At 49.5% G+C, this 27,170-nt stretch overlaps 2 protein-coding genes across 3 annotated transcripts in view; one reads left to right on the forward strand and one right to left on the reverse strand.

The window, feature by feature from the left end:
* The window catches only part of Smpd3 (sphingomyelin phosphodiesterase 3), an 85,107-nt gene extending 73,178 nt beyond the window's left edge, over nt 1-11,929 (forward strand). For both annotated transcript variants that reach the window (XM_047527904.1, XM_047527905.1), the window contains exons 4-9: nt 3,439-3,514; nt 3,609-3,764; nt 6,354-6,443; nt 6,679-6,742; nt 8,549-8,711; nt 8,941-11,929. In XM_047527904.1, the coding sequence (XP_047383860.1) occupies nt 3,439-3,514; nt 3,609-3,764; nt 6,354-6,443; nt 6,679-6,742; nt 8,549-8,711; nt 8,941-9,042 (651 nt within the window). In that variant the 3' untranslated portion in view covers nt 9,043-11,929. The remainder of the gene's footprint in view (nt 1-3,438; nt 3,515-3,608; nt 3,765-6,353; nt 6,444-6,678; nt 6,743-8,548; nt 8,712-8,940) is intronic.
* The window catches only part of Prmt7 (protein arginine methyltransferase 7), a 38,028-nt gene continuing 22,598 nt past the window's right edge, over nt 11,741-27,170 (reverse strand). The window contains 11 exon segments of the mRNA XM_047527903.1: nt 11,741-13,147; nt 13,364-13,460; nt 14,205-14,365; nt 16,659-16,733; nt 17,802-17,963; nt 21,430-21,519; nt 22,420-22,467; nt 22,939-23,022; nt 23,964-24,086; nt 24,088-24,100; nt 24,513-24,640. Coding sequence (XP_047383859.1) covers nt 12,977-13,147; nt 13,364-13,460; nt 14,205-14,365; nt 16,659-16,733; nt 17,802-17,963; nt 21,430-21,519; nt 22,420-22,467; nt 22,939-23,022; nt 23,964-24,086; nt 24,088-24,100; nt 24,513-24,640 — 1,152 coding nt within the window. The 3' untranslated portion in view covers nt 11,741-12,976.

The raw sequence follows: 27,170 nt of genomic DNA on the forward strand, positions 1-27,170 counted from the left end.
TAGTCTCCTTGGGACAGCCCCCTCTGCGGCTCTGTGCTGAATGTTCTTTTTGTCTCTCTCTACCTCCTGGGTCTCAGACTGGTCTACAAGTATGTTTAATTTGGTCCATGCCACTAAAACTATTTTTTAATTGACTAATATTTTAAATTCAAGATATTTCACATAAAACCCAGTTTTGCAACCTCTCTTGACACCGTGGCAGGTCTGGCAGCACCAACCTGCCACATCTTGCACAGCTGCGGGCAACCCAGGTTGGGGGCCAGGACAACCCCACTTAACCAGCTCTCTTCATTTCCCAGCCAATTCTGCACCTTCCCTAGGGAATGTGACTCCACGGCTTCCATTTCTGCCCTTGCTGATGACCCTCAGCTTTGTCTCAGCCCAAATGTCCCTTGGGAGCCCCAGCCCTGCCTCTGACTGCCTCCAGGACACATCCCACTCATTGCTGAACCAAACTCAGCATCTGCCCTGGGCTGCCCTCTCCCAGTTCCACTATCCAGAAGCCAGTTGGGCCACTCCTTGGGCCCACCCTGTCTGTTCCGGGCTCTTCATTTTACTTTCCAACACCCCTGGCACTACTCTGTGCCTCCAACCCCGCCACCTTGGCCTGGGCTCCAGTCTTGTGATGGCCCAGCTGTGGTTGTGGCTGTCTGGCCAGCTCCTGGAGCTGGGTCTCCTCCTCCCTTACAGATCTGACCACCCTCGCCATGTTCCACTGCCTCGGGAAAGTCCACCCTCCCAGCAGCCTGTGCTCTGTCCTCTGTCCCTTCCCCCAGGGGCTCCTATACCCCGTGCTCTGCTGGTCTTGGTCCTGCCCAGCACAAGCAGGCGCTTCCCTTCATGTGCTCCTCAGCTCTGTGCCCGGCTGTGTTGTGGCCTTGAGGGCTCAGATATTGCCCTGGAAAGTGGAGCTTGTGCCTAGCGCATGCAAGGGCTCAGGAGGGGGCTCGGGACACAGGAAGGGTGCTGCCCACAGTCCCTTCCTCTGTCACCTCCCTCCACCAGCCCTGCACACACAGTTTACTCCGGAACTTCAGATCTTTTAGGAAAATGCAACTTCCTGTGAAGGAAGGGAAGGGACTCCCCTCTGTCTCAGTACGACAGACCTTAATTCCGGGCACCTTTTCTATTGACAGTCTTTGCCCACCAGGACTAAAAGGCACAGACTCTCAGTGTGATTGTTTGTTTTTGCAAGAGAAACACAAGACTCTGTGGTTCTCAGGGACACGAGCCAGGAATCAATAAGTCCCAGCAAATAATAAAGTGGGTCCTGGCGAGATCACACTGGGATCAAGAGGGAGAGGTGGAGTGTGTGACAGGTGCTGTGGCGTTGCTGTTGCGCTGGTGTCTTCCCTCTGGGCAGGTTCTCGGCAACCGGACAGAGTCAGATGCCTTTCTGCCTATGTGCCCTGTCCCTGCCTGGGACTCAGCCCAGGGCAAGTGTCACTCAGTACTGAGCAAGGGAGAGGCTGGCACATTAAGACTGACAATGGGTGGCTGGAAAGAAGCTGGGCAAAGGTAGCAGCGGCTCAGAAAGCAGTGAAGAGCTGTGTGGGGCCACCAGATGGTACCCAGACCCACCTTGCCCATCTGAGCCTCGTGACCCCTGGCTTAATTTCTCTGGGCCTCAGTGTGTCCATCTGTAAGAGGAGTAGACATTCAGTGTCATCCTGGCAGCTGGGGCGAGAAGTGGTCAGTGCTCACAGAGTGATCCCTGAGGGGAAGCCTATTCCCTGAGGAACGCGGGGGCGACAGCGCCATCATGTGCCCTGATTGAGTACTGTGGTTTAACAATGAGTTTCAACAGCAGGTGACTTCACAGAGCCATTCTTGGGGCAGGGGATGCTGTGGGGTTGTTTGGATCTGGCGTGCGGGCAAGAGGTAAAGGGCAAACACATGAGTTTAGAAATAGCTCATCCAAGCTGTGGAGCCCATTTGCAAATAGCCAGACACCCATCGAGTGGGTGCTGGGAAGGGAGGTTGGGCATCGGGCTGGGAGATGGGTGAGGAGCTGGAGAAAGGTAGGGTTGTTTGCTGAGGAGAAAGTCCAGGTAGGAGAGAAGATACCCACCCAGCTTCAGAGGTGAAAGGACAGGCAGATGCCAATCGGGGCACTGGAGCAGGTGGTCTGTGCAGTGGCTGCTGTGAACCCCTCAGTCAGCAGCTGGAACAGGGAGCTTGGCATCTATAGTCCACCTCCCTGGAAAGTTCCTGGGCCTGGGTTCCTTACAGAAAATCCCTGGAATGGATCAGCAAAGTCTGGGGAGGGTGGCTCAGGCACAAGAGGGAAGATAAAGAGCAAGAGAGCCTCCAGGGATAGATACCCATGCCAGTCCTTGGGGAGCATCTGGGCAAAGGACTCTTCCCAAGTGGGCACCATCAACTGTAGCATGTTCAGAGGGTCTTGGAGGCCTTCAGACTTGGGGTGGGAAGCATCTCTCTGTGGCTGCCCCTTGCTGCCCCCAACCACAGCAAGGGACCCATCGTGCTGAGGGTTATATGACCTGGGATACTAACATTCTGAGTCATCTTTGTGACATACAATTGAAATGCCCATTTTTATTAAGCCAGGACTTGGAGACAGACTCTCAGGGTCATGTGCAGCTTGGGCAGAGGTGGATGGAGTGGCCTCCTCTGCCCCAGCCCACTTGGAGTTGCTCTGTGCTTGGTAAAGGAGGTGAGCAAAGAGGCCAGGACAGAGGTCCAGGTGGAGCGCAGGTGTGAAGGCATGAAGAGACCGATGTGGAGGAAGGAGCAGCCCAGGGCCTTGGACCCAGAACATGGAAACGTTGGCCAGAACTGACGGTGACTCAGAGCTGTGGTCACACAGGCCAGAGCTCTCATCTAAGACGGAGGGACCTCAGGGAACCTCAGGGAAAGCAGATGAAGCACCTTACCAGGCAGTCAAAGGGGTAGAGAATGAGGACCACAGGAGGCAGGTCTATGGCTCCTCAAAGTGGAGAGTGGGGCAGGCTTTGAGGCCAGGTCTGCTGGGAGGGGTGTCTGGCCTCAGGTTCAGAGGGAAGAAGCACAAAGGTGGGATCAGGTCTGGGGTGTAGCTGAGGGAGAGAGGCAGAGCCACCACACATAAGTGGACAGGCATTGAGGATGGATGCTCTGGTCACCAGGAGATGGCAGGAGTGCGGAGGAACTTGGCTGTGCATTCTGTACTTGCCCCCATAAAGTCTTGCATGGGTCATCATTGGCTGTGCGACACCACGGGTGGATGTTTTCTTTATGCATCTGTCTCCCGCACCCAGCCTTAAGTTCCTAGAAGCAGGACATGTCATGTTCTTCCCTGGACCCCAGAGTACCAGGAGCCTGCCACAGAGCAAGGCTCCAGAGGGTTTGACAAGAGGGGAGTGGACATTGTTCCTTTGTACCTTAAGCAATGGTGACTGGTGGGTATGGCACTGACACCTTGCCCCCCGCCCCCAGGTGCAGGTGGGAAGCACACCTCAGGACCAAAGAATCGTCGGGTACATCGCCTGCACACACCTGCACGCCCCACCAGGTAGGTCACAGGCATGGTTTTCGGTGGGGGGATCCGTGCCTGGGGCCTGGCCAGGGCCCCACACAAGCTTCCTCACGTGGTCTCTGCCCTGCAGAGGACAGTGCCATCCGGTGTGAGCAGCTGGACCTGCTTCAGGACTGGCTGGCTGATTTCCGAAAATCTACCTCCTCGTCCAGCGCAGCCAACCCCGAGGAGCTGGTGGTGTTTGACGTCCTCTGCGGAGATTTGAACTTTGACAACTGCTCCTCTGGTGAGGCCCTCCCCACGCGGTCTGCTTCTCCAGGCACAGCCAGCAAGGCTTGAGCTCGGCAGCTCGGAGAACTTCCTGCTCCTCCTGAAAGCGTGGGTGGGGAACTTAGCCTGACTCTGATGTCCCTGCCCCCACGAAATCCTAGAACAGGAGAGCCCACGCTCTACCTCGAAAGCTCAGAGGCTGCTGGCTAGAGACAAAGCAATGCCCTAAAAACGAACCTGTGACAAGGGAGGCTCGAGGCCTCTGAAACTCGGACTAAAGGCGAGCTAGTGAACAACATGAGCCATACTTTCAGCCCTTGCTCTGAACCAGGCAGGACTACTAATTTCCATTTCTCACGGCCCCTCTCACCCCTATCTCTCCCTTTTTATTTTTTTATTTTGAAACAGGATATTGCTATGTTGCTTAGGGTCTCAGTAAGTTGCTGAGGCTGGCCTTGAACTTATGATCCTCCTGCCTCAGCCTCCTGAGTCGCTGATTACAGGCATGTGCCACCGTGCCCGGCTCTAACTGCCATTTAAGTTTCACAACAACCCTAAGAGGAAGGTGTTGTATTTCTCCACATGGTGTTGAAGAGGAAACTGGGACTCAGAAGTTAAATAACTAGCTCAAGGTCACATAGACAATAAGTGGTTGAATTGGAATTTGAATCCTGGGAATCATGCCTTAAACTTTTAAAAAATCTCTTTTTAGTTGTGGATGGACACAATACCATTATTTTTATTTATTTATTTATTTATTTTTTTATGTGGTGCTGAGAATCGAACCCAGTGCCTCATACGTGCTAGGCAAGTGCTATACCACTGAGCCACAATCCCAGTCCCTCAGGCCTTAAACTTTTAAACTGATTCCAAATTCATCATCTGTGAAATTGTAAATAATTGATTTCAAAATTGATCTTGCTAGTCATGGTAGCATATGCCTGTAATCCCGGCAACTCGGGATCCTGAGGTAGGAGGATAGAAAGTTCAAGACCAGCCTCAGCACTTGGCAAGAACTTCAGCAACTTAGAGAGATCTATCTCAAAATTAAAAATAAAAAATAAACAGGTGGTGGCTCAGTGGTAGATTGCCCCTGGGTTCAATCCTCAGAACCACCAAAAAAATTTTTTTTTAATTATATAAGGACCAACAAAGGATTTGGGCAGCTCTGAGCCTCCCTTGGCCTGGAACCTTACAGACTGTCACCCCTGTACCAGCCACAGCTTCCGAAGCGAGTTGAGGATGGGGTGTAATCACATGGGGTCTGAGTTCTGGCCTAGTCCTCAGGGAGGCAGGAAACCCAAAGGTCTCTCTGGGAAGACAGGATGGTGCCCTCCCCTGGGGCAGCAGATGGTGCCGTTTCGGTCTGCTCTTGTTCTTGGTCAAAGAGGCAGCTCTTGATGACGGTGGGAGCTCCAGGTTGGGCAGGGAGAACAAAGTCCCCACCATAGGACGCACAGCCACCAGCCTGCTGAGAGGAACCGTCTTCTACAGGTGCTGTGTGGGGCAGCGGCGCCCTCATCCCCACACCACAGCTCTGCCCCAGCACCGGGTTCCTGTGGTCCTGACTTAGTCACATGCTTGTGGCCAACTCCAAACTGGAATGCTCCTGCGGTCTTCCTGAGTCACAGTGGAGACCCAGCCAACACGAGAAGAGGCTTTCAAACGGGGTGTGGTTTCACACACCTGTAATCCCAGTGGCTCGGGAGGCTGAGACAGGAGGATCACAAGTTCAAAGCCAGCCTCAGCAACTTAGCGAGGTCCTAAGCAACTCAGTGAGACCCTGACTCTAAATAAAATACAAAAATGGGCTGGGGATGTGGCCCAGTGGTTGAGTGCCCCTGAGTTCAATCCCCAGTACCAAAAGAAAAAAGAAAAGAAAAAGAAAAAGAAGAGGCTTTCTGTTGAGCGCAGTGGCTCATGCCTGCAATCCCAGCTACTCAGCAGGCCAAGGTAGAAGGATAACAAGTTGATGCCAGTCCCAGCTACTTAGTGAGACCCTGCCTCAAAATTTTAAAAAGGGGCTGTGGAGGTAGCTCAGTGGTGTCCCTGGGTTCAATCCCTAGTACCAAAAAAAAAAAAAAAAAAAGGGCTTGGGGGGATCCCTGGCCGAACCCACTCACAGTCTTCCCTCGCAGGGGTTGTGGAAAGGCCTTTCTGGTTCAATGAGTTGGCAGGACAAACGGGAACCCCATGCAAGTCCCTTCTTTTCTGAAACTGTGGAGTCCGCTCCTCCCTCAGGGTCAGGCACTCAGCTCTTTGAAGAGGCCAGGAGTCCTGCCCGGGGCAACATTAGCCAGCCCTCCACAAGGGTTGCCATAGGATCTGGGAAGGCCTTGAGGTCACTGTCTCCTGAATCCCAAGAGGGACAGTGACCTCTGACCTCAGACAGGGAAGTTGAAGTCTAAGGTGAGTGTTGCTGGGTGGCGGATGGGGTAGTTCTCAAGGACATAGAAAACCAGTGACGTGAATCACAGGACCACCTGTGGGGATCACCCAAAGGCAGTTACCTAAAGGACAGCCATCTGGCAGCATCTGGTAACAGCAGGCCCCTCAGAACAGGAGATAACCCCACAGTATTTCCTCCCTGTTCCTCTCCACACAGATGACAAGCTGGAGCAGCAGCACTCCCTGTTTACACGATACAAGGACCCCTGCCGCCTGGGGCCTGGGGAGGAGAAGCCGTGGGCCATCGGTGAGCTGGGCTGGGGGCAGGACTGGCTGAGTGCTGGGCTCCCCACAGGTTTCCTAAGGAAAGATCACCAGGACCCGCCACAAGGCCCTTCTGCTGGGGCTGGGCCCCAGTCTGCTGCCCATGGCCAGCAGGAATTCTGCTGTACCTGGCTTACCTAAACCCACAGAGGCCACCCCATTGGGGCTGACTGGGCCCTGCCTGCAGTGTCAGTGACCACTCTCATCATTGTCTCCAGGTACCTTGCTGGACACAAATGGCCTCTATGATGAGGATGTGTGCACCCCTGACAATCTTCAAAAGTAAGTTCCCATGCTGCTGCGAGCAAGACCCCATCCCAACCATCTCCCAGGTCTCTACAAGACTCTGAGGTCCTGACTTCGGTGGTAGAGAGATAGGGCTGGCAGGAGCTAGGAGAGCCATCTTGGCTCAGACCAGGGAGGGCTTTCCTTCTGCAAGAACATGCCCTCCTCTGCTGTTGACAACCTCAGGGTCTCAGCTGGGAGCTGGCAACAAGTGGAGCTGGTTGCTATCCTCAGACCCTAACCCCCAGGACTAGCCTTGCTGAGAAACTCAGCTGAGTGGAGTCTCTGGAGTGTCCAGGGGATGTTTCCTAAACTGGCAGCCAGAGTCTGGGCTCCTGTTGTAGGGCTCACCCAGCCTGCCTTGGGGCCCTGCTGATACGGGAAAAAGAACCAGCATCTTCCAGGGCCTGGCCATAGACCCACCCCTGTAGCAGAGACACTAGGTAAGGTGTCTGAGAAAGGGAACCAGCAGCTTGTAGCATAAATCAGGCAAATAAAAACACAAGCAGAGAACACAAGCTCGTCACTCTCCAAGTAGACACAAGCTTCATTCTTGAACCCAGTGAAGCTTCCATAAAGGACACGTTGGAGAGGCCAACAGCAGAACTGATTTATAATTCACAGCCTGCGACTGCACAGAGCCATGGCAATGGCTCCTAGCAGCTAATTTGAGCCAATTAATTAGATTATAGACTAAATTTGAAACATCATCCTATGCTGAGAAAATTATCTTTTTATGAGATGATGATTAAAAAATGACTATCAGTAACTCTCAGATCATTGATGCTAGAATTAATTATCAATGGCAAAGGATAGTAATGGATTGTATCCCTGAGCCGAAACAATGTTCTGAATGTCATTAATGTGTTTATCTTAAGGCTGATGAAAACCTGGTAGAAATCCATTAGCCAACCCAGCCTCTCCAGGCACCTTTTCAGTGTGTCCAGGCATTAACCATCTGGCAGCCTGGGCAGTGCTCCTGCCCCAGCCCCTGGCCTGAGCCTGTCTTCTGCAATGGGGAGTCCCAGAGGGATTCTAGGCCACCTGTCCAGGGACACTCAGGCTCCAGGGGAAAGGCTTGCAGGAAGGAGCCAGGCACCCTGCTTTCTAGGGCAAAGGTGCCAGGAAGGGATCAGAAGACCCAGAACCAAGGCTTTAGTGGGTCCCACCCCACTTGCCTGTCCTCCCTATAGAACCCTGGAAGGCACTGAATCATGCAGTGAGTTTCCCCAAGCATCTTGGGACCCACAGCCACATTCTTGTTTCACAGAGGAGGAAACTGAGGCTCATGGGTTTGGGGACATAATCTAGATTGCACTGTTGCTTCACGATGATCCACATGAGTTAAGTCCTGGGTACTCTTCTGGCTCCCTCAGCTCCCTGCCAACCTGAATAGTCATGGTGGGGGGAACAGAAGCTTTCAGGAAAGACAGGTCCCTGAGGCTTGTGGCAAAGACCAGTCCCCAACTGACTCAGAGCAGAAGACCCTTCTGGAGAGCAGGTAGGGGCCCCAACCTGACCAAAGCCAGGAGAGTACCATGACCAACATCTGAGTTCAGACGGGAAAGCAAGGACTGGCCAGCTCGAGGTGGGCACAGGATGGCCTGTGACAGGTCCTAGAGGGTTCCATGCAGCCAGGAACTCACAGGATCTGGTCCGACTTCCCTGCAGCCTATGCCCTTTGTGGAGCCACAGAGAAGAAAGAACTTGAGCCAGACGTTTGGTCTGACCTACTCCTCTTTCACTTTGGAAAGTTCCTGGGGCTGGAGTAGGGGCCTCACTTTGCTTCCTGTCCATCAACAGGGTCCTGGAAAGCGAGGAAGGCCGCAGGGAGTACCTGGCTTTCCCTACTAGCAAGAGTCCAGGGTCTGGTCAGAAGGGGCGGAAGGACCTGCTAAAGGGCAATGGACGGCGCATTGACTACATGCTGCATGCTGAGGAGGGGCTGTGCCCCGACTGGAAGGCCGTGAGTCTGGGGACAGGCCCCACAATCCTCCATAGCACTGAGGCTCTCTTCAGACCCCACCCCCAGTCCATGCTCTTTTAAAATAAGAGCTATTATTCCCTCAGTCCGTTAGGCCCCAGGATTCTCCAGGTTCCATTTCTGAACAACCCCAGTCGGGAGGCCCCACATCTGGGACCCCCAGGCTGCCAGACTAATCAGAATGCTTCCTCTCTCCCTCCCCCCAACCCAGGAGGTGGAAGAATTCAGTTTTATCACCCAACTGTCTGGCCTGACGGACCACCTCCCGGTGGCCATGCGGCTGATGGTGTCTGCAGGGGAGGAGGAGGCGTAGACCAGCATACTTGCCGGCATCTGGAGCAGCAGGGCCTCTGTCAGCCCTTTGAGCCACAGCCCATCCCTGGGCCATGTCCTCTTCATAGAGTGCCCAGTGCTGGGGGGAGGAGGGCAGGGGACAGGGAAGGGGCCCCTGTCAGTCCCTGGGAAGCCTGGAAGCAGCACTGCTCTGTGCCTCTGGGCCTCTCCAAGGACAGAGGACTTAGGCCAGCCAGGAGCCCCTGGCTGCCTAGCCAGTGCCATTCTTTCCACACGCGATTTTCTACAGATCTACAGCACAACCTAGTTTGTAACCCGAGGGTTAGTATGAGGACCGGTTTATGTACTCTTTGTATCTCTTCTCAAGCTTCGTCCAGGGTTCATTACCTTTGTCTGCCGCCCATGTTGTCTCGCATGCCTGCACCCTCGCATGCACGCTGCCCGCATGCCACGTGCCACACTGTAGCCACCCAGACCCCTTGCTCGGGCCTCACCCAAGGCCAAACTCCAAACACAATCAGAACCAGCCAAAGAAGCACTTCCTGGGCACGGCCACCAGCCTTCTGCCGCCGCTGCGGGATATGAGGGCTGTGTCCTTACTAGCCAGCCCAGGGCTCTTCCCAGGGTCCTGCAGTCAAGGGCGATTACATTTTAAAAAGAAAACAGGAAAAGTTAAAAATAAAATCACCCTTCCTTTAAAGGGTCTGCACGTTGCTAGGTAGAACTTTGCTCTTCCCAAGACAGAGTCCCTTCCCCAACCCAGACACACCAGGGTCCAGCTGGCTCCGGCCACCAGGTGCCTCCTCCAGGAGTCTCCAATCTGGATTATGGAGCCATAAGCGGAAATCCAAGAGGGCATCACTTTTTTTTACAGGAAGGGGACTCAAGAGCATAAAGGGGTGGGGGTGGGGGTCTGCTTTTGAAAATGACAGATTTGTAGCTTCTTCTCTTCTATCCAAGCCAACATGTCTTCTTCTTTCTTCTGCCAAGCCTCTTGCTCCCCTCCAGACACCTTTCTGGTTTGGGACCAATCCCTTCCCTGGGGACTTTCCCCATCCACATGTGGCTGAGCTCAGGAACAGCCTGCCCGCCCCCCAGGGGTGGCTGCAGCTCTGACCCCCCAGGCACATCCACTACAGTGCCCCCCCCCCCCCCCAGCTAATGCCATGGCTAGGAGGGCACCCTGGATCAAGGGGCAGGAGGCCAAGATGTGGAGAGCAACCTGTTTCTCATCGGTGTGCGGGCTGGGGTGGCCAGGCCACTGCTTGCCTGGGACAGGGAGTTGTACTGGCTGGCATCCAGGCACACAGAAGCCACTCTGCTGTTGTGCAACCAGGGTCAGCCCCAGGCTTGGCATGGCAGGGATGGCCAGCAGCTCACTGTCCCCCATCTGCCCTGGGTCTGGGGACGAGGCCTGCAGCTGCTCAGGCCCCATAGCTGCACTGCCTCTGGCCACCTGCCTTTGGACAGCAGGGGCTGTTCCCCAGTCACAGAGGAAGGTTACTGTTTCAAGGTGCCAGGCTCCAACCTGAGGGACTGTTTTTGACAATTCCTGCTGGTCTTCTTGAAGTTCCCTGATCTTGTAGCCAGCCTGGTTCAGGGCCAGCTTTGCCTGGCAAGGCTGGGGGCAGCACCAGGACCCTGCTGTCTGGACTGCCTGGTGCTGGTGCACTGAAGCTGTGCCTTGTCACCCACTGAGCAGCAAGAGGGACCTAGAGCAGGCACACAGCCAGCCAGAGGCCAGGTCCTATGCTGGGGAGGAAGATTCCTGCAAAGCCCAGGCAGCTTGGCACTGGGACATACATCCACAGTGACACTTTCATCTGCCTGACCACCTGGTCTGGGAAGCACTTCCTCTACACAGGCCTCCTGTCCCATCCCCCACACCCAGAGCCAGGAAGCAGCTGCTCATGACAAGGGCAGTTCTGCCTGGGCTCTCTGCCCTGCCCCTCCCCTGCAAGAGCCTGGCCTCCCAGGGCCTTGCTGAGGCTTTATGGAGTGGAAGGTCCTCCACTCTTGGGAGCAGGTACACATGCAGGGCTTGACTGGGCAGGGCCAACCCCAGGACCTAAGCTGCTGTGCACACAGGGAGAACAGCCCAGGCTAGGGCTAGGGCCCCTAAACCAGACTTCAGCAGTTTATGTCCCTGAGGGTGAGGGCAGTGTGGAGTCAGGGCCACATGCTTTTCTCCCTCCCAACTCCCAGGGCGGCCTTAGGCAAGTCATACCGCCCTGTGCCTCAGTCATTTTCTGTCATCACAAGGTGGCCTCTGTCTGGTCAGGTCCTGGCATCCAGAGGGACATCCTGCCTCCCAAATCCCCTCACACCTCCCTCAGCACTGAGGCTCAGACCACCTGCCAGTCATTTCATGGCAGAGTGTCTGTGGCCTCCCAGGGCTTTTCCACTTCGTTTTTTAAAAAAGAAAACAAACATTGCCAGGATCTCAAGATTCTGTGGCATCTAAGACCTGGGAGGAGGTGGTCACAGGGGTCACTCAGATCCCAAGGGAAGCCGAGGAAGGTGGGAACAGCTTAGGAAGGAACTTCATTTTCATTTGTCCAAAACCACCTTGAGTTTTAGGTATCAATATTAACCTTGATGCTTTTTAACTATTGTATTAACTTGCTGAGATTTAGAAATACTGTTTTAAAAAAAAAAAAGAAAAAAAACTTTTTTAATTTCTGTATTTTTTTCTGTATTGTATCCTCATGGGACATTAGGGGTTTTATATGGTAAGACACCTAAGGTTTTGGTAAAAACATTATCAAATATATATCCAGACGATTCTTCCCTAGAAGAAAAACAATCTTTACACCTGATAAAATATTTTGAAAAGAGAGGTGGTTTTTTTCCTTTATGGTGCTGAAAGGAAGGATGGAGAACGAGGAGAAAATAAAACTGTGAGGCTCAAGGCTGGTGTCCTGTACTTATTTGAGTGACAAGCTGGGGCAGACCCCGCTGGCTCCACACCTGGGGGTTGGGCAGCCAGGGGAAAGGGGAGATGACTCTGGGGACAAAACTCAAATCTACTTCCAAATGCCAGGACCCCAGGTCATCCCAGTTCTCTTGGTTATCTCCCATTTTCTTTGAGAACTGGGAGGTCAAGAGCTGAAAGGCATGTTGAGTGTGTGGGAATCCAGGCTGTAGCCTCCACAGGCACTGCTGGCTGTCCCTGCTGAAGCAAAGCTCGGGTGGTCTGTACCACACTCCATCTGCTCAACTTTTGAGCACAGGCCTTCCAATGATACAAACAGGCACATGGGAAAGGGCTGCGCTTCCAGGCTCCTCTTCCTGATGGCTGAAGTCCCAGGGCTGCCCCTCAGGAACTGCTATGAGACAGCCTCTTCCCCGTATCAGGCTTGAGGCTTTGCAGGCCATCTGCCAGTGTGTACTGAGGCCAGATGCCCAGATACTTATGGATATGACTTTGTGCAGCTACCCAGTGCAGAAAGGGTCAGAACCCAGTGCTCTCGACCTTGGCTCTACCGGGGTCTTCAAGCCCCAGGAGCCCAGCCACAGCTCAGCATCTTGATCCCCTTGAAGGCCCTCCTAGTGAAGCCAGATGGGCAGGGACCTGGAAGTCCAAGAAAACAGACAAGCTAGGAAGGTTACACTAGGAGCAGTGCCCAGCTAAGAGGGCCCTATGCTTCTAGGCCCTTGTGGACAGGGCAGGAGACATATTACCCCAGAGCTTTCTGAGTGCTCAGAACCACAAGCAGGGCAGTCTCTCTGGCCTTTCCATGGCTTCAAATCAATCACTGGCCCATACTACCTGTCATGCCTGGATCTAGTAGCCAGCAGCGCAAAGCTGCAAAAACAATGTTCCCTCTGTGCTGGGGATATGAAGGTTCCTAGAAGTAGAGAAGCACCTTTGGCCTCCCTTTCTCCAAAAAGTCACAACCCATTCAGAGCCCACAGCCTCCAGACCACTTTATTTCTCAACAAGTGGGGGGTCAATCTGTGGCATCTGTGAGTTTGAACTCCATGGTGATATCTCCGGTGTTAGGGTGAAACTCCACAGCATAGCTGACTGCCTGAGGGCTGCCCAGTGGCACTCTGGGATCTAGTGTGGGGCTGAGGAAGTACACCGCCTGCTTGCAATGGGGGTTCCAGCAACAGTCTCCCTGTAGAAAGAGCATCAAGAGATGGTGAGGGTCCCTGGCACCAGAACCACCTTCCTAGCCAGCCCAGCATCTTGCAGTGGAAAAAAACTGCTTAGAGAGCCAGGTAACCCCTGAGGAGCTATCTGGTCTTAAGAACACAGGACAGCAACACCCAGAGCACAAGGGGGAACCACTTCTGGGGTCAGCACACTCTGGGCTTGGTGCACACTGCTCTACCTTGTCTTCTGTGGGTTCCACAAGACCGGTGCTGACAGTACTGTCTGGTGTCAGGTGGTATTCCATCCATAGGACAGTCCCATGGCTTCTCCCTGGCCTGGGAGTGGTGGGTCAGACAGAATCACATAGAGATGGGTGAGCACAGGCTGGGCTCCCCTCTGCTTTCCTGGTCTTCACCACTCCCATCCCCTCTAGCTGGGCGCTCCTAACTCTCCACACACCATCTAACTAAAGGTCACACATAAAAAGCAGAGCAAGAGCAGCCACAGCTCAGATTCCTCTTTGCACCTTGCAGCCTGGCCAAGCACTCAGAATCACAACTGCAGAGTTGTGCGCTGCAGGGCACAGTCCAGGCAACTGCCCTGCCTGTGCTCTGTCACCTGGTGCACAGAACCCTGGGAGCTCTGGTCTCATGTCTTAAACTAGTGTTAGGAGGCGCTCTTCTCCGTGAAGGAAGCTGGAGTTGTGTGGGGTCTCCCAGGCCTCACGGCAAGCAGCTCTCACCAGTTCTAACCTGCTTTAATCCCAGGTGAGTTCAGGAAAATGGTCCAGTGGGTAACCATAGTAACCAAGCTCCCATTTCTCTGTAGTTGATCCAACAGAGGAGGCACAGATGGGGGGACAAGGAAGGCCCACGTGGTCTCCTCCTCCCCTCACATGCCTTGAAAGGCTGTGGACTAACCATACGTGCAAGGAAGGGCAGGGATGAGATGAGGACATGCTATGGGCCAGAACAAGTGTCCCCCAGGCCAGCTGTGCTTTGCTATATGGGTAGCAGCTGCAAGAGGGAAAGCAGCCCCCACTTCCTCTACTCCCACACCGTCCCAGAGCCTCCACTCACCTCCTCAGCTCCATGGAGCCCTCAGCATGCAAAGGCTTCTGGGGAACGGGTTGCCGAAAATCAAAGGTCAAGAGCCTTTGGGGCTCAGACAGACTGCGGCAGGGGTACTCCCACAGTGGGTGGGGCTCCGCCTCCTTGCTCTCCCGGAAATCCAGGGCACACTGAGAGAAGGGAATTGGGGGGCGGGTGTCTGAGCTGGCAGCCAGAGGAACTCTCCAGGATTCATGCCAGGGACACCCTTGCCTCTACAGCCTAGGTCCCCGAGGGAAACTGCAGTCACATGGGGCAGCATGTTCTCACAGAACAACGCCAGGTACTTGGTCAGTCAGCCTCTCCCTCTCCCTGCCCTGCCCACTCACTGGCTGGCTCACTTCACTTCTCCAAGCCTCACTTTCTTCCCTTTTACCTGGGATGACGATACCTACTCTTGAGCTATTCTGAGGACCAAAGGTCTATGTTGATGAAACATCTGGTGCTTGGACACTCACCTGTTCACTGACACTGACCACTAAAGCTGTGAGATCACTGTGACAGGAGGCTCAGAGGCTGGGGTGGGGAGAAATAAACATGTAAGCAAGCAGGCCCAATGCCTGGGGAAGCACTGGCATCTGGGTGGGGATAGTGCTGGGGTGGGCAAAGTGGGACAGGGAAACTGTCTGGAGGAGGTGACTCAAAGAGGAGCATGGTGAGGGGAGGGGATGGCTGAAAAAGAACCAAGAAGGAGAGGAGGCAGGAGCAGCCTCAGGTTACTTTGGAGGGCTTGGAGACAGGCCTTTCCTGGAGAGGGAACATGGCCAGATTCACGATCTACATGTTTACATGGGCTACTTATAGACGAAGCAGGAGGGGCAGGAGGCTGACAAAGGGACCCTGACAGGATCTGCAGCAGTATGAGGAGAACACTGGATTGGAGGCTCCCTGGGAATCAGACAACCAATGATAAGTTGGGAAGAAAGATGTTCCTGAAGGGATGCTAGGTCTCAGGAGCATGGGAAGGCGCTGGGCAGAGGGCAGAAGGACAGATATATTGGGGCAGTGTGAAAGTCAAGTGGAGATGTCTACCATTCTCAGCTATCTGGTCTACATGCAAGAGAGAGGCAGATACTAGGCTGGGGTTGTGGCTCAGTAGCACAGCGCTTGCCTAGCATGGGTGAAGCATTGGGTTCAATCTTTAGCAGCACATAAAAACCAAATAAATAAAAAATAAAGGTTAAATTCTAAAAAAAAGAGAGAGAGAGAAAGACAGATACTGGCCAGACACCAGAGTGGCATAGCCTTATAAGTTGCAGAGGAGACAGGGGACAGCACAGGTAGGCAGGATCAGGAGCAGGGACCCAAGTGAGGCACAGAATGTGTGACACTTCAGATGATGGGAAGGGTGGCAGGCTCAGGAAGAAACCTGTGGAGTGACCAGAGACAGCAGAGGAACCCAGAGATTGTGCATGTGGTTTCTTGGCACAAAGGAGATTTCTATTTTGTTGTTTTTTTATTTATTGACTGAGGAAATTTCTAGAAGCAGGGGTAGTCAGTGGTCTGCTGTGAAAGGGAAGGTGAGATATAAATGGAAAATACCCACAGGATTTATTACTTAAAATATTTATACAACAATCCATGTTTGGGGCTGGGGAGATAGCTCAGTTGGTAGAGTGCTTGCCTTGCAAGCATAAGGCCCTGGGTTTGAACCCCAGCACCGCAAAAAAAAAAAAAAAATCCATGTTCACATAGGAAAATGTGACCTGAAAGGTAAGCACAAGGGGGGAAAGTTGCCGCTCCAATCACAGAGGTAACATGGCAGCGCCCACTATTTCACCTTCTTTTCTCTGTGTGTATATGTGAATTTTTTTTATTCATAAAAATAGGACCATGACATTTATCCTGTCATCCTCGTGTGGATGTATAAACATGCCATGACTCTCCAGATCAAACTTCACAGAGCCACACAGCACTATGACTGTTATGACTGCCTGGGGCCGTGGGGGACAAAGATCCTGGTCCGATGTTAGACATTCAGGGTGTTGCCAGCATCTACTACACACTGCACCAGAGAAGTGTGAAAGTTCGACATACACGGCACAGGACTACACACCACAAGGCTGCAGGACCTCCTTGCACATCCTCCCCACACTCTAGTACTCCCCCCTAGAAAGTAACCCCCAAATGAAAATGCCACGGGTTACCAAACTGCCTTGCAGGAAGGCTGCCCCAACAGAAACAAGCTGTTGGCACTAGCAGGCACAGATTCAACAGTGTGGTGATGTGCATACAGGCTCTGGCTCAAGATTCTGGATCAGAGGCTACAGTAAGGGCGAGAACAGGCACCACATGATGGCAGTATCTGACCTCACTGCCCCAAACAGAAAAGCTCTCGGCATACTGCCTCTGCCACCCAAGCCAGCACTGGGGCCATGTGGAAAGGATGAGTTGGATAGTGCTCAGAATTATGGCCATGCCTACCTTAATCATGTCATCCATGATGTGCACGTCAAAGCCTTCACAGTCACCACAGGGGCTCCGGATCCGCCACAGGTCCTATGAGCAAAATAGAGACCTTTCTATAGCTACCCAGGGACACAGAGAAGTGTGATGACAAGAACAGAAGGGTCCACAGAACAGAAAACCAGAGGCAAATCTTACTATTCCTGCACACCTGGAACAGATTTCCCAGGCCTAAAGGGACAAAGAGACCAAAGAGTCAGGGCAGTTTCTGTAATACTGGGACTAAGAATCTGCAAACTGACATGATACTACATTCTTTCCTCTAAGGGAACAACTGAGCTACCAGGCTACGGTTTTGTACTTCCTGTCCAGACCACTCCAAACCTTTTTTTTTTTTTTTTTTTAAAAGGGAAACTGTACAGCAATTCTCTAAGGCTCAGTGCCTATAAGCAGAACTTGAGAATGATGGCAAGGAAAAGGCCCACTCTGATACTTTACTTTCTGTCCTCTGTTTCCTGGTACATAAACCTAGGGACAAACATCCGTCTCTACAGCTCCTCTTTGGCCATGAGAACCAAAATTCACCTGGAAATCTGATCAGAAGAAATGCCAGAAATTAAGTGATGGACCACAAAGCTACCAATAGATAAAACTATTCTTATAAAAGAAATATCAAATGCTATTCGTTTTACATTTCAGGTTAAAAGCATTTCAAAATCCTTTTAATAAAAAATGCCTTTCCCAAAATGACTTTGTGACTGTGGTTCTGCTTTGATGAGAAAATTAAAATGAAGCTTTTCAATTTCTTCATGCATAAAGAAGCTGACTCCACATCTCAGAACACTTTAACAACTGAGCCTCCGCTCTTAATGAGAGCAGAGCAAGCCCCACAGCTTGTCTTCTGAAACATTTAATTTATATTTTTTAATTATTCTGATAAGCCACAATTGTAAAATGACAACACATAGCCATTTCCATTTCATATGTCAAATTACTGCTTTCTAAAATGGCAAGCTTCTCCTATTCAGCCCTGTGGTGCACTGATATGAAAAGTCATCAAGGCCCAAGTTGTTCCATCTGCACCCAAGGTCTCTGCAAGAAATCAGGTTCCCCACCCTCCTCCCACTTTTGTTTTTTTGCAAAGCTCTCTGGGTGGCCTACCCTGAACTCCACGACCACAGCATGCAGTGAGGCAGCCTGGGGCATCACCACAGCACCAGGCCCCAGGTGCTGGTCCACAGCAGTCCGGACATACCAGAAGTACAGGTTGTGCCACGGCAGCAGGCTGGTGGTGAAGAAGGGCTCACCCAGAAGGAGGGAGACCTGGGGACCAGAGCAGAAGCAAGACTCTAGTATCAAAAGTGCCTACAAGCAAAGGGCAGGTCACCAGTTTCACAGAAACATGGAAGTAATGGGCCGTTCATTCATTCACTTAGTCAGTCAATAAACAGGCAGACCAGGTCTGTACCCATCCTTGAAGATACAAATATAAGAAAGACACTGGTCCTGCCCTCAGGAGCCCAGAGTACAGAGTGATGGAGACAGGATGGGTACTGTCCTCATCTGACAGAAGCAAGGAAGGGGTAGGTGCCTGCAGGGACTTCAGAGGTAAGAGCACAAGAAAGAGCTTCCAGAATGGCATCCTGCCAATTCCCACTCAATGCTGTACCACAACTGATCAGTGCTGCTTGAACTCTGCTGCCCCCACTAGGTTCAAGTATCACATGAGATCCACAGCACAAGGCCTGGCAGGAGCAGATGTACAGTAAACATTTGCTGAGTAAACAAATAAATGCATGACTGGGAGTCAGAAAACCAAGGAAGGGAAGAGATATTCCAGGCAAAGACAGAGGGAGAGGCAGAGGCCAAGCAAGAACAAGGCCTTTCAGGAGCTCCTCAGGACAGGAGAGAGGGCCGAATGGTAAAGGCCCGGGGAGGGCAGCACCAGAGACATGGACAGGAGCTGGATCACCCAACAGCAGCTAATGACAGGTTAAGGGGGACCAAAGCTTGCCTTAGAGGCATGAGGGATCACCAAAAGCTTTAACCAGGAGAGTTTCAAATAACGACTATATTTTAAAAGATCCTTCTGAGGAGCATGAAGTATTGTGGGGAAAGGTCTGTAGATGGAGCTGAGGACAGGAAGTGACTACGGTGGGTGTTGCAATATCCATGCCAGGAGGCAGGTGTGCAGAAAGGGAGAAGAAGCAAGTGTAGAGGCCAATGAGACTCCCCAGTGTTGGGGCCCCTATGAACAGGCATCAGGTTAGACTCAGTAGGAAACACTGATGCCAGAACAGGGGTGGCCCTGAGTACCTCACTGCCTCTTCCCTCTGCCCCAACAGCAGGAACAAAGCATAAAAGGTTGCTCTTGTCACTTTGACTCAATAAGGACATGCAATCTGGTCAGTGTATTACAGAAATGGCTTACAAATTTAAACCCTCATCTAAGGGGGAAGAAAGTGCTCTTGTATCCAAAATGTTCGTAGCAGCACTATTCACAACAGCCAAAAAAGTACAAACAGGACTGGGGTTGTAGCTCAGTGGTAGAGCGCTTGGCCTCACGTGCATGAGGCACTGGGTTTGATCCTCAGCACCACAAATATAAATAATAAATTTTTTAAAGCATGTTGTGTCCGTCTACAACTAAAAAAACAAAAAAATGTTAAAAAAAAAAAAAAAAAGAAAAAAAGGGGGGCATGATAGAAAATGGGCAAGAGGGGCTGGGATTGCAGCTCATGGCAGAATGCTTGCCTAGCACGTGTGAGGTACCAATCCTCAGCACCACATAAAAATAAATAAAGGCATGTTGTCCATCTACAACTACCAAAAAAATTTAAAAAGAAAAGATAATGGGGGGCTGGGGAGATAGCTCATTCGGTAGAGTGCTTGCCTTGTAAGCACAGGCCCTGGGTTCGATCCCCAGCACCCAAAAAAAAGAAAAAAAAAGAAAAGAGAATGGGCAAGAGACCTGAACAGACATTTCACCGAACAAATATATGAATAGATAATAAACACATGAAAAGATGTTCATTAGTCATCAGGCAGATATAAATTAAAACTGTACTGAGATGTCACTCACTGCACACCTATAAAATGGTTATACTAAAAAAGAGATAATATCAAGTGGTGGTAAAGATACTGAGACACTGGAACTTCACATTATACTGATGCGGATGTATGATATAGCCACTCTGGAAAACAGTTTAGCAGTTTCTTAAAAAATAAAAAATAATTTATAGCTAGGTGTGGTGGCATATGCCTGTAATCCCAGTAACTCGGGAGATTGAGGATATCAAGTGTGAGGCCAGCCTTAGTAACTTAGATACCCTATCTCAACATAAAAAATAAAAAGGACTGGGGATGTAGTTCAGTCAGTGGTGATGCGCCCTGGGTTCAATTCCCAGTACCAAAAAAAAGTAAAAAAATTAAACATAGTTTCCATACAACCGAGGTATCTGCTCAAGCAAATTGAAAACAGAGCTTCACACTTACCAATATTCATAGCAGAATTATTCAAAATAGGTGAACACAGTAACAATCCAGTCCATTTACATAAAATGTACTAGTGACAAATCCAGAGATAGAAAGTAGTTCGTCAATAGATGGACAGATAAACAAAATATTGCACATCCATAAAATGGAATATTATTCCATATGAAAAGGGAACAAAACACTAATACATCTGACAACATGGATAAACCTCAAAGACATTATACTCAGCAACAAAGACTACAAATGCAAAGACTACATAATGTAATATCTCACTTTTGTGAGATGTCCAGAAATGGCAAATGAGTAGAGACAGAAGCCAGAGTAGTGGCTGCCTGGCTCTAGGAGACGAGTACACTGGCTGGCTGCCAAGAGGCTCCAGAGGATTTGGGGGGAAATGTTCTGAAACTGGATTGGTTGATGGCTATATAAACTCTCCACATTTACTAAAAACCATTAAATTGTATACTTCAAAATGGGTTAATTTTATAGTGTGTCAATTACATCTCAATAAAGCTTCTACCAAAAAAAAAAAGGTTGGCAGAAAAGATTAAGGATGATAGGTTATGCTTTGGATGAGTTCAGTTTGTAGGATATTCAAGGAAAGATTGTGGGTTGGTAGTCAGACGTAAGAGATTTGAATCCAAAAAGGTAAAGAGCCTACCCACAGTGAAGACTGACTCTGAGGGTCACTGGGTTCACATATGGGAAAGGATGTGATTACCCGGAGAGGAGACGCAGCAGAAGAGGAAAGGAGGGATATAAAATGGCAGACAAGTATGGAAAACAGCATGAAGGAAGGATCAAGGGAATGGAGAGATAACCATGAAGGAGACTGAGAAGAAGCAACCAGAAGGTAAGAGCAAAAACAAAACCTGGGACATGTGTCTCTTAAAAGTAAAGAGGAGGTCCATCAGGTCACAAGGGTCCAAGGGCCACAGCCTGCATGGAGACCATGCTTAGTAACCCTGAGGCTCTGGTGGGAACAGCTCCAGGAGATGGATGAGCAGCTACAGTGGAAGGACAAGAGCAGGAAGAAGGGAAGAGGAGGTGAAGGAAGAGCAGTGAAGGGAAAGGGAGGGGGCTGTGCTCCTTTAACCTCTGCAGACTGCATTGTTCTCACCTGAGGAGAGCTTATGGGGCCTTGCTACAAATACCCACCACACCCTTCACAGTGGCCAGGTCTCAGCTGAGGCACTACGTGGGCACACCATGTGGCCCAGAGGACAGGGTAAAGCTCAGTGTTGTGCTATCCAACCTCAAGGGCCCCAGTGTGAACATAGCTCCTGTTCCTCACCTTCTTACCCTCCAAGTCTGCAGCTGTTAATAACTCAGGTCGTTTCTCAATGATATTAATTCTATCTTCCAAGTGATTAGCCTTGAAGATCTTAGAAAGAAAACAATATAATTACTATGTTTATAGTAGAGTACTGTTTTGGTTCAGGAAAATAAAAAATTAAAAAACTCAAGTCTGGGGTGTAACTTAGTGGTAGAGGACTTGCTTGGTGTGAGGCCCTTGGTCCAATCTTCAGCACGGCAAAAATTAAATTAAATTTAAAAACAAAAAACAAAAAAAATGACTTCTCAATGTTGTCTTCTCTGCTTTGAGTTTTCTGGCCAAATGGCTCTGGAGGATAACTCTTACCTATTCTGTGAGGTCCTCTCAAGAGGCCTCCTACAGACCAAGGATGAGGTCATGAGCAAGTCAACAACAGACATTTTTCTTATAGGCACACGGCAGGACTAAGCACCAGGCTTGAAGTTCTGGTGGAGGCAGGTTATCCTTCAGAAAGGAAATCAAACCAATCACTGCCAGAGAGAGAAATGGCATCTCTAGTCAGGGTGAAAGCAGTTACTCCCTGAGCACAGGTGTCCCAGGAACAAATCACTCAGTTGTAGAGCTGCAGGGATTTTAGTTTTCTTAGTTGTATGTGAAGTGGGAAGAAAGCTTAAATTTCTTCAACCACAAAAAACCAAAGCAGAGCCCAAATGTTTGCTTCTACTTTGATGGTAGTCCCAGAAGACATCCAGGCCAGCTCTCTGACAGAAAGAAAGCACAGAAAAGAAAGGAAAGGAAGGAAGAAAGGAAGAAAGGAAGAAATAAAGGAAGAAAGGAAGAAAGGAAGGAAGGATGGAAGGAAGAAAGAAAGAAAGAAAGAAAGAATCTCAATTCAGCAACTACTTCTCCCATTTCTTTGGTACCAATGTTGCTGCAAAGACTCATTCAACACTCAGGAAGGAAAGCCTCAAAGGTTCACTCATTAATTCAGCAACAATCATCACTTACTTTTTTCATTAGTTTATGGGAAGCTGCTGAACTCTCAACTGTAAATACCTAGAGAGAACAACTATGAGTTATCGGAGATGCACTTAGCACAGCAGGAAATCCAAGAAGAAAACATGACAAAACCATTCCAGGGCAGAAGACCTCACCCAAACAACTCTGTATTTACCACCTACCTGGGACAGCACCTACTTTGGGTGCTGATCCTGGCAAGGTGCCCAATTCAGAACCCTGAGCTGCAGTTACATGGCAGTGGTTACAGCCTGACTTGCTAGCACAGGCAGGAAAATCCCTCAGCTCCTAAACCAACCACACCCCACACATCTGCACTTACAAAGGGCTTTGATTGCAGAATTGTGTACATGAACCACACAATTCCCTAACTCAATGAACCAACCTTCAAAAAATGAAATACAGCAGAAAAAAAAAAGGGGGGGGGGTAAACAAACATAAATGAGATTAAAAAGAGAAAGATAAAAGAACCAACCTTAGGAAGCCAACAAAAAGACATGTGTCCAGTACCTGCTGTGCCCCAAGGTGATAAGCCAGCACGGAGAGCAGACTGCCATCACTGACACATAGGCAGACTGTGTCTGGGGTTAGCACCTGCAGGAAAAGAACAGACTGAGCACAAGTGTTCTTACTTTGTTAGGATATTCCTATGAGCAAAGTGACAGAAGGGCTTCCCCTCTCCCAATCCCACATACATGGACTCTGATCATGAAACTGATCTCATTCCATATTCCCCACTGCTAGGTTGGATCCTCTTGGGCCCCCATGCTGTCATGTCTGTCTTCAGGACCCATGCAGTAACCACCACCCACTTTTGCTCACATCTCACCATCAGTGCCCACTGCCGGGAAAGATCCTCCTCAACCCACCTAGAAGACCTGGCTGAAGGCCTGTCCCACTTGCAGGAAGCCACCTCCCAGTCTACAATGATAAGTTTCTTCTCTATCTGACCCATGTGTTTCAAGTGACTCCCCAAAGACAGGGGTGCCTTTATAGACCAGATTCCTTGGTGAGGAATTTAGGGCAGCCTGGATCCTTTCTCTCCCTGAAAAAGGGACACATGTACACACATGCACATGTATTTCTGTATATAACTCCAAAGGGTCCAGGAGGGCCCCTCTAAACCTGGGGTCCCCAGTCTAAGTGCCCTGCTATAAGCAGCAGCAGCAAAGGTTTTCAGAATAGGGTTTTCCATGGCCAGATTTGCATTTCAGAAAATCTTAGAAATGAGCAACTGATGAAAAGAGAAGATGGGGGCTAATGTCCCTGGGTTCACCCACACTGATGGCTGGTGGCCACAAAGGCAAAGGTGTTCAGCAGGACAGATGTGGGCTGGGAGAAGGTTCTCAGAAGAGCTCTCAAAGGAGCAGAGAGCAAATCCTTTAGAAGTTCAGAGCAAGTTCTCTGGCCTTCTAGTGCCCACCCCTGATGGAGCCAACAGAAGCCATTCACAGATGAGTGAAAACAGAAAACAAGATTAGTAAATCGTAAGCAGAATGCTGGAGTCCATGGGAACCAAAGAGTTGGACACTCACAGTCCTCAATGCCTGGGCGTAATGATCAGTTCTATCCTGATCATTGATCTCTCCAAATCGAGGCCGGTTCCAGAGAAGGTGAGCCTGGCAGTCACAGACAGGGCGCATTTGGTGGACTCTCCCCATTTTCTTCAGGGCTGGACCAGGAAATGAACAGATATGGTGGTGAACACAACCTACCAGATACCAAAGAGCAGGTAGGCATGGCACAGGAACCTGCCCAGCAGAATATGACCTGGGCCCTAAAAGTCTCCTTAGGGTATGGGTCTGAACTATGGCTCTTGAGTAGGCACTGGAGGTTACAGGGCCCTCTGACTGCAGACATTTTGTATAAAATAGGACTAAATGGACTCTAGCAACCATGAAAGCCTCTTCTGAGTATACACAAATGGTCTCTGACACATCCAGCCACAAACCTTGGTTCTTGTTTTATTCTGTTTGGAAACAAATCTGCACACTTGTACCTCTACAAGATCTGTTCATGGGGAATTTACATCAATGTGCAGTCTCCAAGGCCCAGTCTTCTATCTCCACAACCTGCAGGCCTACCTGGTCTTCTGAAGGCTGTACCATACACAGTAGTCATCGTGGTGGGCTACCAGGCAGTGGGCTGTGCCCCGTACAACAGGTTCCTCTTGTGGCAGGAAGTACACACACTGCATCCAATGGTCCCGCCACTGAAATGGGAAATAGAGTCAGCAGCTGTCACCAAGCTGCAACAAAAGCAATGCTTCTAATCCAGAGGCTAAAAGCAAGGCCAAATATCAGTTTGCAGGGAGACATGGTATAGACTATAGCTGGCTACTGTGGCCAAAGAGATAAAAAAAAAAAAAAAAAAATTCTCAAATCAGGGAAGCCAGTGGCCCAAAAGCTTGTTGGAACCCTGCTAGTTTTAGAAAGACACAATGTGGCCATGGGTAGCAGTCTTCCAGAGTGGCTCAGGAAAAAAGACAAGTACAGACTTCAGTCCCTATCCACAGAGCAGTGCCAATGTTCTCTTTAAACCTGCTGGGCTGTGTCATATTTCATTTGAAGGAAAAATTTCCTGGCTCCCAAACAATGTTTTACCTACTAATATGGAACAGACCCTGCTCTGAAGAGTCCCATGGCATTTCTATTCCACAGGCTTTAACATACTCTCAATTTCCTTTGTCTTCTAAGTGACTTCAAAGCCCAAAAAAGGTTAAATGTATTACATAAAACCTAATTGGATCCTGGATTGGGAAAAACAAAAACTATTAAAGATAATCGGTGACAAATAAGGAAAATTTACTTTGAACCATATGTTAGATGTTACCATGGAATTACTGTTAGTTTTCTTAAGTGTAATAATGGTATTTTGCTTATATTGAAGATTGTTTTATTCTTAGGAGATGTATGTTGAGGTATTTAACAGTGAAGTGTCAGATTCTGCAGCTTAGGACGCTAGGCAGGTACTCTGCCACTGCCTTAGACATTTTTATTTTGAAACAGGTTCTTACAAGTGGCTGGCCTCAGACTTGCAATCCTCCTGTCTAGGTCTCCTGAGTCACTAGAATTATAGGTGTGTACCACTGTGCACGGCTATAACACAGACATTTAACATGATGAAGATGAAGACAAATAAAATGATAAAGACTACGAGACAGCACAAGAAAACAGATTAAGCATCGACAAACACCCACATTTGGAGAGATCAAAAAAGGTAGTTATTTTGGGTGATAGGACCACAAGTGAATTTTTATTTATTTTGATTTTATAAAATTAGGTTTATATCTATTTTCAAACAAGAATGCAGTAGCATTGTTAAAAAAAAAAAAAAAAAAAAAATGAACTTCCTAAAAGATGGATGCCTGGCTCCACTCTGATGACACCTGTTCATTCTGTCATTCTTAGGAATCAGGGAAAACTTGGCCCCGTGAGATTCCTAGGACCTGGCTTAATCATCAGCAAATGAAGCCTGAAGCTTGCCCCATTTCTCAGGGACATAACCTATCCCTAGTTTTGAATTTAACAAAAAGATAGATATCTAAGATGTCTGTCTGATCATAAAGGCTGGAAAATGAAAATCCAACAGATATGTCCTGAAAAAACTACAATAACAAGAAGGAGGAAATATAAAACAAGTTTTCTTAAACCTGTCATTCATTCCTATGCTATGCAAACTTATCTGAAGACAGGAGAAGCCTTCCTGACCCCTCCTGTGCTCCCAGGGTGCTTCCCTGTCACCTGTCCTTCTCACATTCCCCACATAGGGAGCCCCACAGGTCCTAATGCTAAAAAGTTGGTGACAAAACCTATGTCCCAAGGTACAACAGGCTAAATGGGATTAAAGCAGTTCCATGAATTCATGAGGAAAATTAATTAGCAGCTTTCAAATACCTGACAGTTGAAGAGTCATCACTGGTACAGAAAGGACACAAGACCCATAGTCAGAAGAGCCAGGGACCAGACCCACATCACTGCTTCCTGGACACAAGGCTCTCAGCCTGTTCCTGAACTTGTGACATCTATTTGTTGCTGTGTTACCCAGCATGTCTTAAATGTGGATTAAGAAGAAAATACACAATAACAGTCTAAAGATATGCAAATAAAGTTTTAACAGTCTAAGACTGAATTCTGACCACCCCCCACATAAACACACACATTCACAAGCCTGAGCACTTTTATCCCACAGAGGACTAAGGTTGCAAGGAAAGTTGGCACAAAAACCAGTAATAACACCAAAAAAGATGCTTCAAGGTAGAGGGAAGGTTTTGTATCTTGGCACTGAAACACCTTTCCCGGTTTATTTTCTGTTGAATGTGTGGGCAAGGGGTAGATAACTCATACACAAGACAATTCAAATGATACAAGGATATATGATAAAAAACAAATTTCTTTTCCACACCCAACCTCCAGGAGCCACCACTCAGGAGCAACCATTTTTACAAATTTCTGTGAATTCTTCCAAAGATATCCTTATATACACACCACACATACACTCATAACCAATGCTGGCATATCACATAATGTTCTGCATCTTTATTTTTTGCAGTATTGGGGATGGAATCCAGGGGCACTCTACCACTGAGCTACAGTCCAGCCCTTTTTTTACTTTTTATTTTGAGACAGGGTCTCGCTAAGTTGCCCAGGCTGGCCTTGAACTTGGAATCCTCTTGTCTCAGGCTCTTGAGTTGCTGGGATTACAGATATATACTACCAGACTCGGTTCAACATCTTTATTTT

This window comes from Sciurus carolinensis, chromosome 16, assembly GCF_902686445.1.
Source record: "Sciurus carolinensis chromosome 16, mSciCar1.2, whole genome shotgun sequence".
Taxonomy (NCBI): domain Eukaryota; kingdom Metazoa; phylum Chordata; class Mammalia; order Rodentia; family Sciuridae; genus Sciurus; species Sciurus carolinensis.